General features: G+C 40.3%; 1 protein-coding gene across 1 annotated transcript; it reads right to left on the bottom strand.

Annotated features, from left to right (window-relative positions):
* Positions 1–7,494: 7,494 nt before the first annotated feature.
* LOC132584539 (uncharacterized) lies at positions 7,495–15,502 on the bottom strand. Its single transcript, XM_060256443.1, has 3 exons — positions 15,335–15,502; positions 14,056–14,112; positions 7,495–8,301 (listed from the first exon to the last, which is right to left on the bottom strand). The coding sequence occupies exons 1-3, from the start codon at positions 15,342–15,344 to the stop codon at positions 7,721–7,723; spliced, it is 648 nt and encodes a 215-aa protein (XP_060112426.1). The 5' UTR covers positions 15,345–15,502; the 3' UTR covers positions 7,495–7,720.
* Between the last annotated feature and the right edge of the window lie 599 nt (positions 15,503–16,101).

The raw sequence follows: 16,101 nt of genomic DNA, 5'->3' as shown, positions 1-16,101 counted from the left end.
ATTGTTGTTTATAATGACCCTGGAAATATTGTTACAACAAATTCAAAAAGATGAAGAAATAGAAGGTTTAAAAATTAGAAGATTCTCTTATAAATACAAAGCTTTTGCAGACGATATAGTGTTTATACTGGAGAACCCGATTCAAGTGTCACCATTGTTGTTAGCCAAGATAAAAGAGTATGGAGAACTAGCAGGATTGTATATAAACAAAGAGAAATCAAAATTCTTATGTAAAAATATGCAACCAAATAAAATAAAAGAACTACAAGAGGTGATGGGTTGTGAAGTCACAACCAAAGTTAAATACCTTGGAATAGAGATAACAATGAAGAATATTGATTTATTCAAAAATAATTATGAAAAACTGTGGTGCAAAATGGACAAAGATTTGATGAAATGGAATAGGCTTAATTTGTCCTTATTGGGTAGGATAGCTGCAATCAAAATGAATATTTTGCCAAGTTCTTGAACAGCAACTTGACACAGACAATGAGTAAGTGGGCGTGGGGTACAGAGATCAAGCGACGCATGAAAAGCTTTGCCCGCTGAAGGAACGCGGGTGAAGCTGAGGTTAAGAGAAAAAGCAAAGATGCTAAAATGAGGTCTTGGTGTTACCTTTCCTCCGGCATCAGAAATGGACAAAGCATTTTTTTAAAAAGGTGTTTTGGGACCCAGAATGGTTTTCAGTTATAAGGGGGGGGTAGGGTGTCAGTTTGCTAGGAGCAGTGGCGCTGGGGTGGGTAAGGGTGTAATGAACTGCCCCCTCCATGCTATTTCTATCCCCTTCCCATACACAGAAAAGCTGTTGTGCATCCATGAGGATGGTGAGCACAGCAGGTCTGCGTATGTGGGGAAGAACAGCGCCTGTGAAATCACACGCATATACGGGCGTGCCAAGAAATGCATATTTTCGACCCTGGTTGAACGATAAGACAGTTGATAGCTTTTAAAGGGGCAGTTTGTCTCTGGAAGATAGCACTGGACGATGGGAATTTAGTCAAGCTCTATAGATTTATATTTACGAGTGTGAAAGAGGAAGCAATGGCCAGGGTTGGAGTGAGCCAATACAAGTGTCGTTTTAGAAATCGGCCACTAGGTGGTAGTAAAAAACTCTATATGAGGCCCGGGACTTTTTATGTCTCTTATGTATTGCCTCTCTAGTCGCAACCGACTGAACAGAGCGATACTGAGAGGTGGTAACCTTCAAATTTCACACTAGACCTTTAATCCTGGTTTAGCCCTTTCCCCAAACTCACATTCTACACTAAAATCATAATCATAGAGTTGGTTTCTCCGATCCTAGTTCGGAGACAGCTAAGCTAGGATTAAAGGACTAGTGTGAAATTCCCTGTCTCTGCGTAGCGATCCTCGTTTTCTTTGGCAGGTTCCCCAAGGAGCACTGACCCTACTTAGCTTCCAGAATCTGAAGCGACTGAGCCAGCCTGATTAGAAATTAAAGTGCCTCAATAGTATCTGTCAAAATTGGCAGCTCTTTTTGCAGCACAGCAGCTTTGTATGTATGAGGAGGCCCCAAACCTGCAACTAATTTGGTAGCTTTGGTTGAGTTTCTTTGCCAGCTGTTCAACCAGTCACTGAAGCAATGCTTTTAGGATGAGTTTGAAATGCAAGAATAAGCGAGTCTTTTCACCGCATGGAAAAGAATGTATCACTTGCTGAGAGATGTATCTTCCCACCTGTTATAGGCACAGCTAGAGGTAGATAGTAATATCAGCTACCCTAGACTTTAGATCAGGTCCGTAGCCAGAAAATTTCAGATGGGAGGCCCGCAAAATAAAGTTTTGGGTGGAGGGACCCCCCCACTCTGGCGACCTCCACTCTCTCCGCCACCCTCCCCGTGGGGTCTGGTGGCCCTGGCCCCCTCCATGGCGCCTCCCCCCTCCCTCCAACCCACTTGGTGAAGGCCCATCTCACCTTTCCCTTCATCTCTCTGCCCCCATGCACAATCACAGCAGCCCCCAGAAAGAAAAATAAGTCCCTGATCAGTGCTGTCTTGTACCCCCACCCCGGTGTGCCTCCTCTGCCGACCCGCCGTTGCCGCTACTGCCGCTGACCATCCCTCCTTTCCCTTCCCATCACCTCCCCTCCCCCACACACATGATCACAGCAGTACCCAGGTACGGTACGGTACGCTGTGATTGCGCACACGGGGGGGGGGCAGGCAATGGGAATGGAAGGTAAAGGAGGGGTGGGCAGTGGCAGTAGCGACGATGGCAAACCAGCGAAGGAGGCATGGGCGGTGTGCTGGGGAGGGGTGCAAGCCGGTGCTGATCAGAGACTTTTCTTTCTGGGGACTGCCGTATCGTGGGGGGGGGGGGAGGCAACAGGAAGGGAAAGGAGAGGTGGGCAGTGGCAGTAGTGGCTATGGCAGGCCTGCAGAGGAGGCATGCTGTGGGTGGCGTGCTGGCGGGGTGGAAACCGGTGCTGAATGGAGGGGTCCTATAGGAGGAAGGGGGGGATTAATACAGGGGTCATGCTCCCCGCCCCCCCCCCTCCATGGCTACGGGTCTGCTTTAGATTAGTTTCAAAATTAGGTAGCTTAGCGTGCTCTATATAAGATAACTGGGAAGCTGCTGGAATTCCTTCTTTTGTGTGTTACAAGTTATGAAAGCCCAGACTTCCTTTGAATCTGGCTGTCCAGTGAACAACACGTGTGCATGCAATGCTACAGAATAAACCACTTTAAAGCAGAGGAGAATTTCCCAACCATTTGCAACAGGGCATGATGGCCAAGGGGGGGGGGGGGGTACACTAAATCCAGAAGGGTTCAACCCTGACAGCAGTCCTGTTTCTTCAATAATTCTATACAACTACCCAGTGGGTCAACCAGCCCTCCTACTTCCACTTCAGGGTGGTTTTCCATAGTGGTTAGCTGGCTGGCACAATTGTGGGTGAAATCACACATTGCATCTGATTCCAGGTGGCAGAGGCTAATCTCCTCTCTATTAAGCCAACTGCTTTCAGCATTAACTGAGTTAACATTTATGTTCGCAGTGACCCTGCAACTCTTAGTATCCCTTGTACATCTTTGCTCGAACAATCCTATTGCCCATACCCTTTTCTTCTCATTGTCAGCAGACATTGTTTGGCCTACTACAACTTGTTTTGTTTTCTTTCACAACTGCTTGTGAATACCTTGCAAAATAGGCCTTTTCTAATAGCTTGACCACCATTGTGGCAAATTGTTCCTGGAAGGCTACTGATGTTGTGGAGGTCATTAGAATTAACAACAGATACCATTAAAGAAATACTAATTTCTGTTTCCACACTCTGCAGGCAATTTTGTTTATGGAATTTTAACCTGCTCCTAAGGGAAGGGAAGGTCCCCTGTGCAAGCAAGCACCAGTCATTTCCGACTCTGGGGTGATGTTGCTTTCACAGCATTTTCACAGCAGACTTTTTACGGGGTGGTTTGCCATTGCCTTCCCCAGTCTTTTACACTCCCCCCCCCCCCCCAGCAAGCTGGGTACTCGTTTTACCGACCTCAGAAGGATGGAAGGCTGAGTCAACCTTGGGCCGGCTACCATTAAAACAGACATATGGAAACTCCGAATGTTTTTGTATATGGGAATTGAATCCAAAGCAATACATTAACAAGTAAACCACAAGGCTATCTAGAGATGATTTTTTTTCTCAATCTGACTGAAGAGAGGTCAGAAGTTTATTCCAGGTGCCAAATGAAAATCTTATATTTAAATGTTGTCATTTTTAAGGTCTTTATTTAAAATCAACCACTCTTTAAATAATTTAATTGAAAAGTCACATTGATACAAAAGATGCTAGCATAATGTCAATGTAATTAGAAATATGGAATATATTTTATCTCTTAGCCTACGTATCTTAAATTTAAAAGATAAAATACAGTCCCCTCCCCCAGGAATCAACAAGAGGAAACCAATTGAGGAAACCAATTGTTCAACCTGCCTGAAAGGTAGGGGGTGGGTCTTTAGATTAGGAGGGCCATGTTCTGTGCAAATTTGGAGCAGCACCAGTTCAACCACACTACAGCCTTGACTTGCTTTCAATACTGCTTTACTACTAAGTGTATTATTTTGAATTATCTGCACATATATGAGAGTGGACCATACTGGATTATGACATGAGACATCTTATAAATCACATGATAAATTACCAGGTTGCATCTCTTTCTTACCATTGCAACCATTTTTTTCTCAACCTCCTTCCCACTGATTCTACAGATATTACCATCAGGTATTTCCAATACAGAAATGTATCAAACCCTGCTTGTTTGTTTAAGACGTGAAAATTGGGTAAGTACAAACACATCTGAATCACTATAGTCCACTATTGACATTACAATGTCAGAGGACTCCCCACCACATTCCCTTTGGTGTGCATATCAAATCAATCTAGACACACCCGGTTGGCAACTTGAGAACCTATCAAGCAAACTTTGATTTATGCACTGAGCCCAACAAGAAAGATCTCACAAGAAACTGGGGGAGCAGATCTTTCCCCACTTTTCCCTTCACACAGCAGCCAGCTGCTTCTCAAAAAGACCATCTGGAGGGTCAGAATCCCCACTATAAACAAAACATATCAGGGATGTGTGTGTGTAAAATTCTATTAAACAAATATGTCTGAACAAAAGTCTGAATGGTATCAGAAAGTTGACCCTAAACAAGCTATTGTTTTTGAAGTATATGGTCTCACAAAGAGGTAGCACTATTAAGGAGCACTTTGAATTCAGCTAATTAAGATTACTTGTTTTTTTAAAAAAAATTGTTAATCACATCAGTAAACAGACTTTAATGAACAACAAAAGAAAAATGATATGCTCGAGATAATAACAAAAGGAAGCAAAGGTCATCTCTTTGGGAAGGTCACTGCACTAAGCATAGAACCAGATGTAAATCCCTTGTATCACTTCCTTGCTACAATAAGTACTTCCTACAAAAAGCATTAGCATATGGTTCCTGTTAGATCCAGTAATGACAGGCACTGGAAGAACCATAGACCTTCATCTAGACAGCATTTTTAAAAATTTTGAAATGAGACCAAAAATGTATATTAAAAGTTTCTAGCTCTCATGGTTGCCAGGCTAGTGGACCTTGTAACAAGCGTAAGGTGTTATCTCTACTAATTAAAAAAAAAATCAAAGAAGGGCAGGACTAATTAAGATTTCCAGATCTAAAAGGGCATTAATGGCAAAGGGTATTTATTCCATGCACTTTGCTATTAAGGTCAAAATTATGTAAAAAGCGGTGATAAGCTTCAGCTATACAATCCACACAGGTCACAAGCAGTGTACTGTCAGCTTGTGTTCAATTGCATCCTATTGATCCTAACCACATTGCCTATATTGTTTATTTGCTTAGAACTAACCCTAGGGCCCTTTGATAGAATGCTAGGTATGTCAAACGGGGGGAGGGAAGAGCAGGGCGCCAGAGGCCATAAACGGAGGGAAGACCAGAGGGAGGCGCCGCCGCTTCCCAGCCGCTGCAAGGACATCGGCCGAAAGGGGGAGGCTGGATGGCCCAGGAAGGGAGATAGCCAGCGTGTGAATCAAACACCTTGGAGAGGGAAAATAACTTTGTTTTGAGAATGATTTAGAGGCCCCTGTCTTTGATGTGCCCCCATAAATGCTAGTGCCTTTTCAATGTATGTTATCACTCTCAAAGACCTTCTGCAGCAGTAACATTGTATATTCAATAAAGAAACTTATTTCAAAAGAAAGAGTTCTATTATTCTGAAGAATCAATGAATCCTGCGCTGACATGTACCCTCTAGTCCCCACCCTCTGGAGTGGAACGATTCACATCCTGAGCAGAATAGAACTGCTGTAATCTTAAAATGGGCAATGGAGAGTGGAAGACTTTATGCGGCTCCAGATTACTGCTGAGCAAGGATTCCCATATTAATGAGCAGCTATTCACATGCACAGTTTACAGGGAACACTGGTCACATGACAGAGTTCTCTTGGTGAAGAATTAATATTTGCCTATTGTTATGTATTATGTTATACTGGGGTCTTGTTGCCTGAGCTTGAGACATGCACTCCTTGCAAACCAGGATCCTGAAGCCTGGAATAACTGGCCAATCAGGATGCCAGACATGTAACAACTTGTAACAAAGAGATGCAAATGAATGATTCTGGAGTGAGCCAATACAAGCAATTGTAGCCTGCTGGGGGGCATGGTTAACCATGGCCAGAGTGCATATAATGAGTGAAGTGCCTGTGCTGCCTGTGGCTGTTTCTTCTTGCAATAAAGTGTTCTTGATTGATTCAGAGCTGGCTGGACTCACTTTGCAGTACCTATCATTAGCACAGACACCATGCCTGCCTACTGGTAAATTTAGTCCACTTCTCTTTTATCAGCCTGGACCTCAAGGGATGTGGAGGCAAGGAATCAGCAGGGTGCCTCCCCCAAACTCAATACAAAGAAAACTGGAGTTTGAAGCAAGTATTCAGCCCACAGAGGAAACCATTAGCAGACTTCTCTCCTCAAGCCCAAACCAGCAATTGTAGTGATGAATCTCAACATGCAATTCCAGCTTTGGCTCTAAAAATAAATATAGTATAGATAGGGTTGCCAAATCCAATTCAAGAAATATCTGGGGACTTTGGGGGTGCAGCCAGGAGACTTTGGAGTTGGAGCCAGGAACAAGGGTGTGACAAGCATAATTGAACTCCAAGGGAGTTCTGGCCATCACATTTACAGGGACAGCACACCTTTTTAAATGTCTTCCTTCCATAGGAAATAATGAAGGATAGGGGCACCTTCTTTTGGGGCTCATAGAATTGGACCCCCTGGTCCAATCATTTTGATACTTGGGGAGTACTTTGGGGAGAGGCACTAGATACTATACTGAAAATTTGGTGCCTCTACCTCAAAAAACAGCTCCGCCAGAGCCCCCGAAACCTCCAGATCAATTCCCCATTATACCCTATGAGAATCGATCTCCACATAGGGAATAATGAAGTGCTCAGCAGACGTTTCCCTCTCCCCCTCCACCCCATTTCTGGTGACTCTGAAGGGAGATTGGCCTGTCTACTCACGAGTTGCTGCCAACTTCTTCACAGCAACACAGACACACCATTCCAAGAGGAAGCCTTTCAATTGGAGATTGCAGCCTCCGGAGGTGCAAAGGCACATGGTCCTCTGTGAGCGGGGCTTCTCCCCACAGGCTAGCTGACTGGGGACGGGAAGGAGTCTGGGAAAGCGGAAGAACCCCCGCTGGGACCTGGGGATTGGCAAGCCTAAGTATAGATGATCAGGTGATGCCAGGCAGGTTTCTGATTTGTTCTTTCTGTTTCCTACCACGTCTCCTCAGTCAAAGCAACTGCCAGCTGATGGGTAAAATAAGTATGTCTTATTTCTGCTAGCCAGTCTTGGGCCCTTCACTCTTAAGAGCCAGTTTGGAGTAGTGGTTAAAAATGCAGACTCTAAACTGGGAGAATTGGGTTTGATTCCCCACTCCTCCACAATTTTTATTTGAAGCTCAAGCAGAAAATACTCTGCATATTTTTTTTTATTTACGATAAACTCATGTTTTCTTCTTTATGTGAGTTTCCTGTAAACATACAATATCAACATTTTGTTTTTTTAAATGATTTAAAAGATTTTCAATTTTCATGCATTTGTAGGAGATTTCAGTCTGTTAGTATCTACTGATACTATTTTTAATTTATCCATTTTGGCCCAATGTTGATGCCACTACTATGTCAACTTTTGAGCTCTTAGATCACCTTTGGGTTGATTAAACATTTTTCTTTAGTTCTTCTATTTAAGTCTTCTGCTTGCAGTTCTTCAACCAATAATTTAGCTTGTTCTTCTGTTTTAATTACTTTCCTTCCTCTTGGTAGATCTACCTCTATTGCAAATGGTATTTTCCACTGGTATCTTATTTCCTTCTCTTGTAAAATTTGTGTCAGAAAATCAAAGTCTTTTCTTTTCCTTAAAACACTTGGTGGTAGATCCTGAAAGATCTTTATTTCTTTTTCTGCTACTTTAAATGCTAAATCTCTTTGCTTCCTTAATATTGCATCTCGTGTTTTCTTATGAGAGAATCGAACAAAAATATCTCGAGGTAACTGGTTCATAAATGCAGATTTTGAATTCACTCTGAATATCTGGTCAAAATCAAGGCAATTTCCTTGTATCTTCAGATAATCTTGAAGCAATTCTCGAAATTTTTCTTCCAAGTTTTGTCTTCCAAAATCTTCTGATATGCCTCTAAAGCGCAGATTATTAGATCTGTGTTGGGTTTCCAAAATTTCAACTGTTTGTTCTGCTTTCTCAATCCAGAAGTCTGGCTCTTCTAAATACATAAAAAGGGAGATCAAATTACTTGTGCAGAAAAAGAAATACAATAACAATTTATTAATGTACTTTCAGGATTGTACAAAAAGAAGTATGTCTCAGAAAATTAAATAAAATAATATTAAAAGATATTCTGACTACAAAGTTTGCATCAGGACATGGAAAAATCTTAAATCAAGCAATAAAAATACAAACAGTTTCCTAGACAATAAAAAAAATGAAAAAGGGGCAGTGACTCAGTATTCTTGGTGCTTGGGGGGGCAACAATGTGAAGACTTCTAGTGCCCTGGTCCCACGAATGGACCTCCTGATGGCACCTGGGTTTTTTTGGCCACTGTGTGACATGGAGTGTTGGACTGGATGGACGATTGGCCTGATCTGACATGCCTTCTCTTATGACAAAGCACCAGGCCTGAACGGTCAAACAGCAACATAATATTAACTTTTGAAGAAGTTTTGCTGATACCATTACAGAAAGTTATGAATGAAATAACAGAAGGAAAGACAATACGTCCAATATAACAAGAGGTGTATATAATGTTAATATACAATGAAGGCAGTGATGCAACATTACAACAATCATACAGACCTACTTCTCTACTGAATGTAGATTGCAAGATTTTCAGTACAATAATGGCAGAAAGATTATGAAAATGGATACAAAATTTAACACACACTGATCAAACAGGCTTTGTACTAAAGAGGTACATGAAAGATAATATACAATTTATATATAATTGAAGCAACTGATTTTGTGAACAAGACAAAAAAATAAAGCATTTTTATTCTTGGATGCAGGGAAAGCATTTGACAACATAACATGGCCTTTTCTATTGCATGAACTCCAGAATATGGACTGTGGACTGGAATTCTATAATTGGATGTGAGGTATACACTCAAATCAATGAGCAAAGATTTAATTAAATGGAAAATTAATAGAAGCAATTTCAATCAAGAAAGGAACATGCCAAGGCTGTCCATTGTCACCTCAATTATTTATTTTATCAATAGAGACTCTAGCTACAAAGTTTAGACAAGATACAAGGATCAAAGAAACTAAAGTGGTAGAATTTAAAATGAAAAACTATGCTGATGATGTGGTTTTGACAGATTTGGATTCACAAAAAATGTTACAGTATGTAATGGAACATATTGAAGAATTTAGATCTCTTTCAGGATATAACATTAAAAGGAAGAAGATGAAAATAATAATGAATTTTAATGCAACAATGAGAATATGATATTATAAAGAGTACAGAATGCACAATAGCCACTGAACCCATGAAATATCTGGGAATAAGTGTGACAGGACAAAAATTGTAATCTTTTAAAAATAATTATCTGAAGATTTGGAAATTGATACAAGCAGAACTATACAGGTTGAAAAAAATACAATGTTCTGAGCTGGATAGAATTTCAACCACTAAAATGAGTGTGTTGCTAAAATATTTTTTTTATTTTAAATGCTACACACACAAACATATATAATAATATTGATAGAGTAGCAAAGACAGAGCAGCAAAAACAGATAATCAAATTTATTTGAAATTGGAAGAATCATAGAGTCAGGAGGTACCTCCAGGGTCACCTAGTCCAACCCTCAGCACAAGAATAAGTTTTTAAAACATTACAGGATGAGAAAAAGCAAAGAGGGTTATCAGTTCCAAATAAAATGTTATACTACCAAGTGGCACATCTTGTCTGAATCATAGATTGGATAAAAAGTTTGGAAGAGATATTTAAATATTTAGTGACAGTAGCTAGAATTACTTATGCTGCAAAACAGAAGTCACACAAAAAACAAACAACGTATCTGTGATATAAATAGGCTACCATACTTTTTAATATATTTACATGCTTTTTAAATATAAAACTGCTTTAGATTTAATCAATATGTTTGACACAAAAGTCCACATTAACAACCATAATTGTTTAAACCATTATAAACAGAGCCCATAGTGATTTAGTAATACGGCGTACAAGTAGCTAGTTACAATAACAGATGCATTTCATGTTCCCACTTCTTCAGTATTATATTTTCCACATGTTGAGCTGTATATGACAAGGGAGTAAGCCAGTTCCTTTTACTAAAAGATGAGCAAAGCCTTCCAACTCCATTACTGGCCAAAACACTCTCCATACATACTGGATACAAGCACTAGGACTTCATGAAGGAACCACCCATGGTTGCAATATACTTTTCTATATAGAGCAAGGCACTTATATAAATGTAAAGGTAGTCCCCTGTGCAAGCACCAACCATTTTCGACTCTGGGGTGACGTTGCTTCCACAACGTTTTCACAGCAGACTTTTTACGGGGTGGTTTGCCATTGCCTTCTCCAGTCATCTACACTTTCCCCCCAGCAAGCTGGGTACTCATTTTACCGACCTTGGAAGGACGGAAGGCATTCGATGAAATTGCTGAGCAGTCAGGTTAAATTGGATAAAAGGAAGTACTTCTTCACCCAAAGGGTGATTAACATGTGGAATTCACTGCCACAGGAGATGGTGGCGGCTACAAGCATAGACAGCTTCACGAGGGGGTTAGATAAAAATATGGAGCAGAGGTCCATCAGTGGCTATTAGCCACAATGTGTGTATATATGTGTGTGTGTATATATATAATTTTTTATAATTTTTTACAGAGTGTTGGACTGGATGGGCCATTGGCCTGATCCAACATGGTTTCTCTTATGTTCTTAAGGCTGAGTCAACCTGGAGCCAGCTACCTGAACCAGCTTTCGCTGGAATCAAACTCAGGTCGTGAGCAAAGGGCTCCGACTGCAGTACTGCAGCTTTACCACTCTGTGCCATAGGGCTCTTAGCCACTTATATATCTTGTTCCAAACCTTCAATTCTACATATGGCATAATGCTCTCCTTTGCAAGCTATGCAGCAATGAGACCAAGTATGTATAAAGAGTCATTCTTAATTTTAAGCAAGACCAATGCCTTTCTTATTGCTGGTCAAAAGGTTCTCTGGGTGGTTCCTTCATGAAGCCCCAGTGCTTGTATCCAGTAGGTATGGAGAGTGTTTTGGCCAGTAATGGAGTGGAAGGCTTTGCTCATGCTTTTAGTAAAAGGACCTGGCTTACTCCCTCATCATATACAGCTCAACAAGTGGAAGATATCATAATACTGATGAAGTGGGAACATGAAATGCGTCTATTATTGTAACTAGCTACTTGTATGCTGTATTACTGAATCACTATGGGCTCTATTTATAATGGTTTAAAAATGTTATGGTTGTTAATGTGGACTTTTGTGTCAAACATATTGATTAAATCTAAAGCAGTTTTATATTTAAAAAGCATGTAGATATATTAAAAAGTATTTAAAAGTATGATGGCCTATTTATATCACAGCTATATTGTGTTTTTTTATGTATCCTCACTGTGATCCCCTTGTTGATTATGCAAAACAGAAGACAAACATCTGTGTAAACTTAGAAGAATAGGAAAATAAACTTTCTGATTGTGCAGTAATGGTGAAATTGACATCTTATATGAGAAAATCCTGAAATTTGAGGAGAGATGGAGTGTCTATTATGAAAGCAGGAGATAAACTCAGAATGAAAAAAAAAAACTAAAAATGGTCTATATATGTACTGTAAAGCATATAAATTAATATATTGCAGAAAAAGAAAAAAGTTTTGAATAGAAATGTATAGGGACGTGGATTTTGAACAAAATACTTTTTAGCCTTTTATTTTTAATGTGAGGTAGAGAACAGATTTTCCTTCAGTTCAGTTCAGCTTTATTACGGTCAAATATCAGAACTTAAATACCCATGGATAAAATGCCACTTAGGGCAATAAATAGTATACAAACCATCAGGATGCAATAAAATAATTTTTACGTGGATATTAAAGGAATAAAATGTTAAAATTCCACTACTTGAGCTAATAAAGATTTTCTTATCCCTAGCGCACGCCAACCAAATCTAGCTACCTGATAAGTAACATCAGGATGTCTGTCTGAACGAAGTTTTCTCAAAAGGCACAATCTTTGTCTGCCAGTGTGGGAGAGGGGGTAAAGGAAGAGATTCATGAAGCTTGTTATAGGCCTTACAGTCAAAGAAAACATGCTCTAAAGATTCTTTGTCTTCCCTGCAACATGGGCAAAGCTTTTCCTCACAGGGGATTTTTTAATACTTCCCTTCAAGAACCACTGTGGGAAGTACATTGCAGCACATTAGCATGAACATTCTCCTATATTTTTGGTTAGATAGGAGAGAAAGGTAAGGCGTGGGGGTTGCCCTGATGGTGGGTTCTATAAGGCTATTCCCCTTTTCCCAGTTTTGCTCAAATCGTATTGCCTTGCAATATCATAGCCATGGCTTTCTCATAACCCAAAGAACACAGGAATTGCTTTGAGAAGCCATAAAAAGGCAATTTCTTGTCCAGGGCCCTTATCCATGGAGTAACAAAAGAATCTAAAGATATTAACCTTGTCAGTCCCATTGGTGAAAATACCAGTTTTAATCAGTACAGGATCACCACTAAACACAGCCTTGCCTCCACTGTGATCATACCAGTTTCAAGGCATATAAGAGCATTTGGGACACCATTAGGTACTTGTAGGATTGTTCTCAAGAATTTAGACTGAACGGTATCCAGTTTCCTAAAATTTGAAGAGATATTAATGGGGGCTCCATAAGTAAGCTGAGAGAGGGATTTGGCCTTGAATACTTTTAAAGCTGCTGCCACACATCACCCCCCCACACACTTATTTCAATGTAATTTTTGTATTGCCCCTGAGCTCCTTTTAGCTTCCACAGCAACAGTGTTAATATTAATTGTTCTTGAGCCACTGTCCTGAAAATGAATCCCCAGATATTTAAAACAAGGGACTTGCTCAATAGGACTGTCATTTAATAACCAGTGATAAAATTTTTAGGTTATATTTTTTGTAATGGTCATTACTTTTGTTTTAGTGTAATTGATTACTAATTTGTTTTCCTGACAGTACAGAGCAAAAGAATTCATGGCTCTCCTAAAACTAGAGTCCTTCAGCATATGGTATAGTCAAAGTTATAGTTAGTACATAGTATCAGTGAAATATGTAATACAGAAAATGTATTAATGATGAAACTATTATAGAAAACGTCTTTACAATTCTAATGTAGAGGTTGCCAGGGAAAAGTATTTCTTTATTTCTTTAACGTATTTTGTAAGTATAATATAATCTATTCTACAAATACAATCTGTTCTATAATCCCTTTCTTTTCTTCTGTACCTTTAACATTATCATATTATTTTAAAAATAAAATACATATCAATATACCAGCAGGGAATTAAACCTTGCACAGTTCCTTTTAAACTTCACTCCTGTCATACTAATTTTTTTATCCAGTCATCTGAGACTAGCAATAGTCTCATATCACTGAAATCATTCTGTCAACATATATATTTAAAATAGGGATGGGGGGAAGGACCTGGTCCACCAATGAAGGGGGGATGATGGTGGAAGGTGCAGTGTTGGTGGAACAACCTCAGTTTGGGTGGGGGAGTGACCTTCAAGGGATAACAGAAGTGCAGTGGGTGGAATCTGAAGGAATCTGTATGATTTTGGCTTAGAGATGAAACAAGGGGAAAATCAGCACAAAAGCACTCCCAGAAAACACAGGAAAACAGCAACCAGAAAGGGAACTGAGTGCTGAAGGGGGAAAAATCAATGCAGAATGACAAAGAAAACCCAACAAACATGCACAGTAAAGGCAAGGGGAAACACTCATGTGTAACAGGCCTTACTCTTTGTTTTCTCTTCAAAACCTTGACACTTTTTCTGTTCCTTGCTTTTCCATTGACCTACAACCAGAGAAGAATTTCCTTGTTCAAAAAGGTCACTTGAGTGGATTCATGTATCAAAAATATGTGGTCATGCTGGGTGACTTCACCAGACAGGAATCCAGGGTTAGCCAAAGACTCACAGCAAGCTATCATTTGTAAGACGGAAGATTCAACGGGCTCTTGAATCAACCTGCAACCCTGAGTGAACCATGCCAGCCAACAGAACCAGTACCAGCTTGGCAGATTCTTATAACTGCTCACCTGCTTCGAGATTGCACTAAGAGCCTGTTTTAAGTTGCATTTCTTCATATAAATTGTGTGTTCTATGCATTTTGTTATGTCAGTGGAGCTGCATTCACAAGCTGATGGGTATTATGCTATCACTGTGCTACAGCACTCATCCACGACAGCATTTCCCAAGATGGAGACAAGATGGTCCAATTGTAAACCACTGCTGTAGGAGAACAAGGGCACAGCATTCTGTGAAGTATGTTTGCATTCCCAAAAGTGTAAAAAAATAGGGTGAAAATTACTCCCGATAGCTTATTTGCAGTTGATTTTATAGAGTTAGTCTAAAAGCGTCAAGATTTAGCTTCAGCCAGAAACAAATGAAATAACCCTAATGATGGGATGAAAGGGAGATTGACTGATCCCATAACACAGAGGAAATGAGGCTCAGAAAAGGCCCTGAATACAAATGGAGCAATAGTAGAGAGCAGAGGTGGCCAATGGTAGCTTTCCAGATGTTTTTGCCTACAACTCCCATCAGCCCCAGCCAGAAGAAGAAGATGAAGAAGATATTGGATTTATATCCCGCCCTCCACTCCGAAGAGTCTCAGAGCGGCTCACAATCTCCTTTACCTTCCTCCCCCACAACAAACACCCTGTGAGGTGGGTGGGGCTGGAGAGGGCTCTCACAGCAGCTGCCCTTTCAAGGACAACCTCTGCCAGAGCTATGACTGACCCAAGGCCATTCCAGCAGGTGCAAGTGGAGGAGTGGGGAATCAAACCCGGTTCTCCCAGATAAGAGTCTGCACACATAACCACTACACCAAACTGGCTGATGGCTGGGGCTGATGGGAGCTGTAGGCAAAAACATCTGGAGAGCTACCATTGGCCACCCCTGGTACAGAGGATGTAATTCCAGGCTGCGGTGTCTGGAAATGCCATAATTTTTGCACAAGTTACATTGTAATGAGATTGGACTGTTCATAGTCAAGGCTTTCAGTTCTCAACTTACTCTTTTTCATTTTCTCTTGAGAACCTTGACACTTCTGCTCCTTCCTTTTGTCTTTTCCTAAGACCAGAGAAGAATTTCCTTGTTTAAAAAAGTCAGAGTGATTCAGATATCAAAACCATGAGGTCATGGTGAGTGATCTCTCCCAGACAGGACTCTAATGTCAATCAGAGACTCATGGCAAGCTATTGTTTCATCAATTAAAGGTTTAAGACCTGATTACTGAATTAAAGATCATTTGCTAGAGTAAATTCACAGTACTAACCTGAGCAGTGTTACTAAGTGTTACTAAGCTCATTCACTTCAAAAGACCTAGGGCCATTTTGGTACTTGAAAGCAGATGATGGGCAACAAGATCACATAATTCTGCCAGTGCTGCAAACCTAGTCATGAATGGGCCCTTGCAGCATTTTTAAATAGCTGAGTTCAGCTCAAAGATCCTTTCAAAAAGAAACAAATCATTATAAAAATCTGAAAAGTCTTCCAGAATAGTTAAATGTTCAACCAGCCAATGTATATTCAAATATATTTAGACATTCCTATGAAGACTGAAATCCTTCATCAATCAGGAAAATTATGAGCAGATTATATGAAGTCAATGATGAGGGGTTTCTCACACTTCACACCCTTTCAAGGATAATTTGATTCCTCTGACCCCTGACCTGGGACAAATCCCCTTCTGATAGTTTTGACTGAGACTGGATTTGGACTCTCTCACACACTGCAGAACACACCAATAAAAGCAACAGGTTTTATTGAAAAGATTTTAA

This window comes from Heteronotia binoei, chromosome 15, assembly GCF_032191835.1.
Source record: "Heteronotia binoei isolate CCM8104 ecotype False Entrance Well chromosome 15, APGP_CSIRO_Hbin_v1, whole genome shotgun sequence".
Taxonomy (NCBI): Eukaryota; Metazoa; Chordata; class Lepidosauria; order Squamata; family Gekkonidae; genus Heteronotia; species Heteronotia binoei.
The sequence above is the reverse complement of the archived record's forward strand: the minus strand, read 5'-3'. Positions and strand labels throughout refer to the sequence as shown.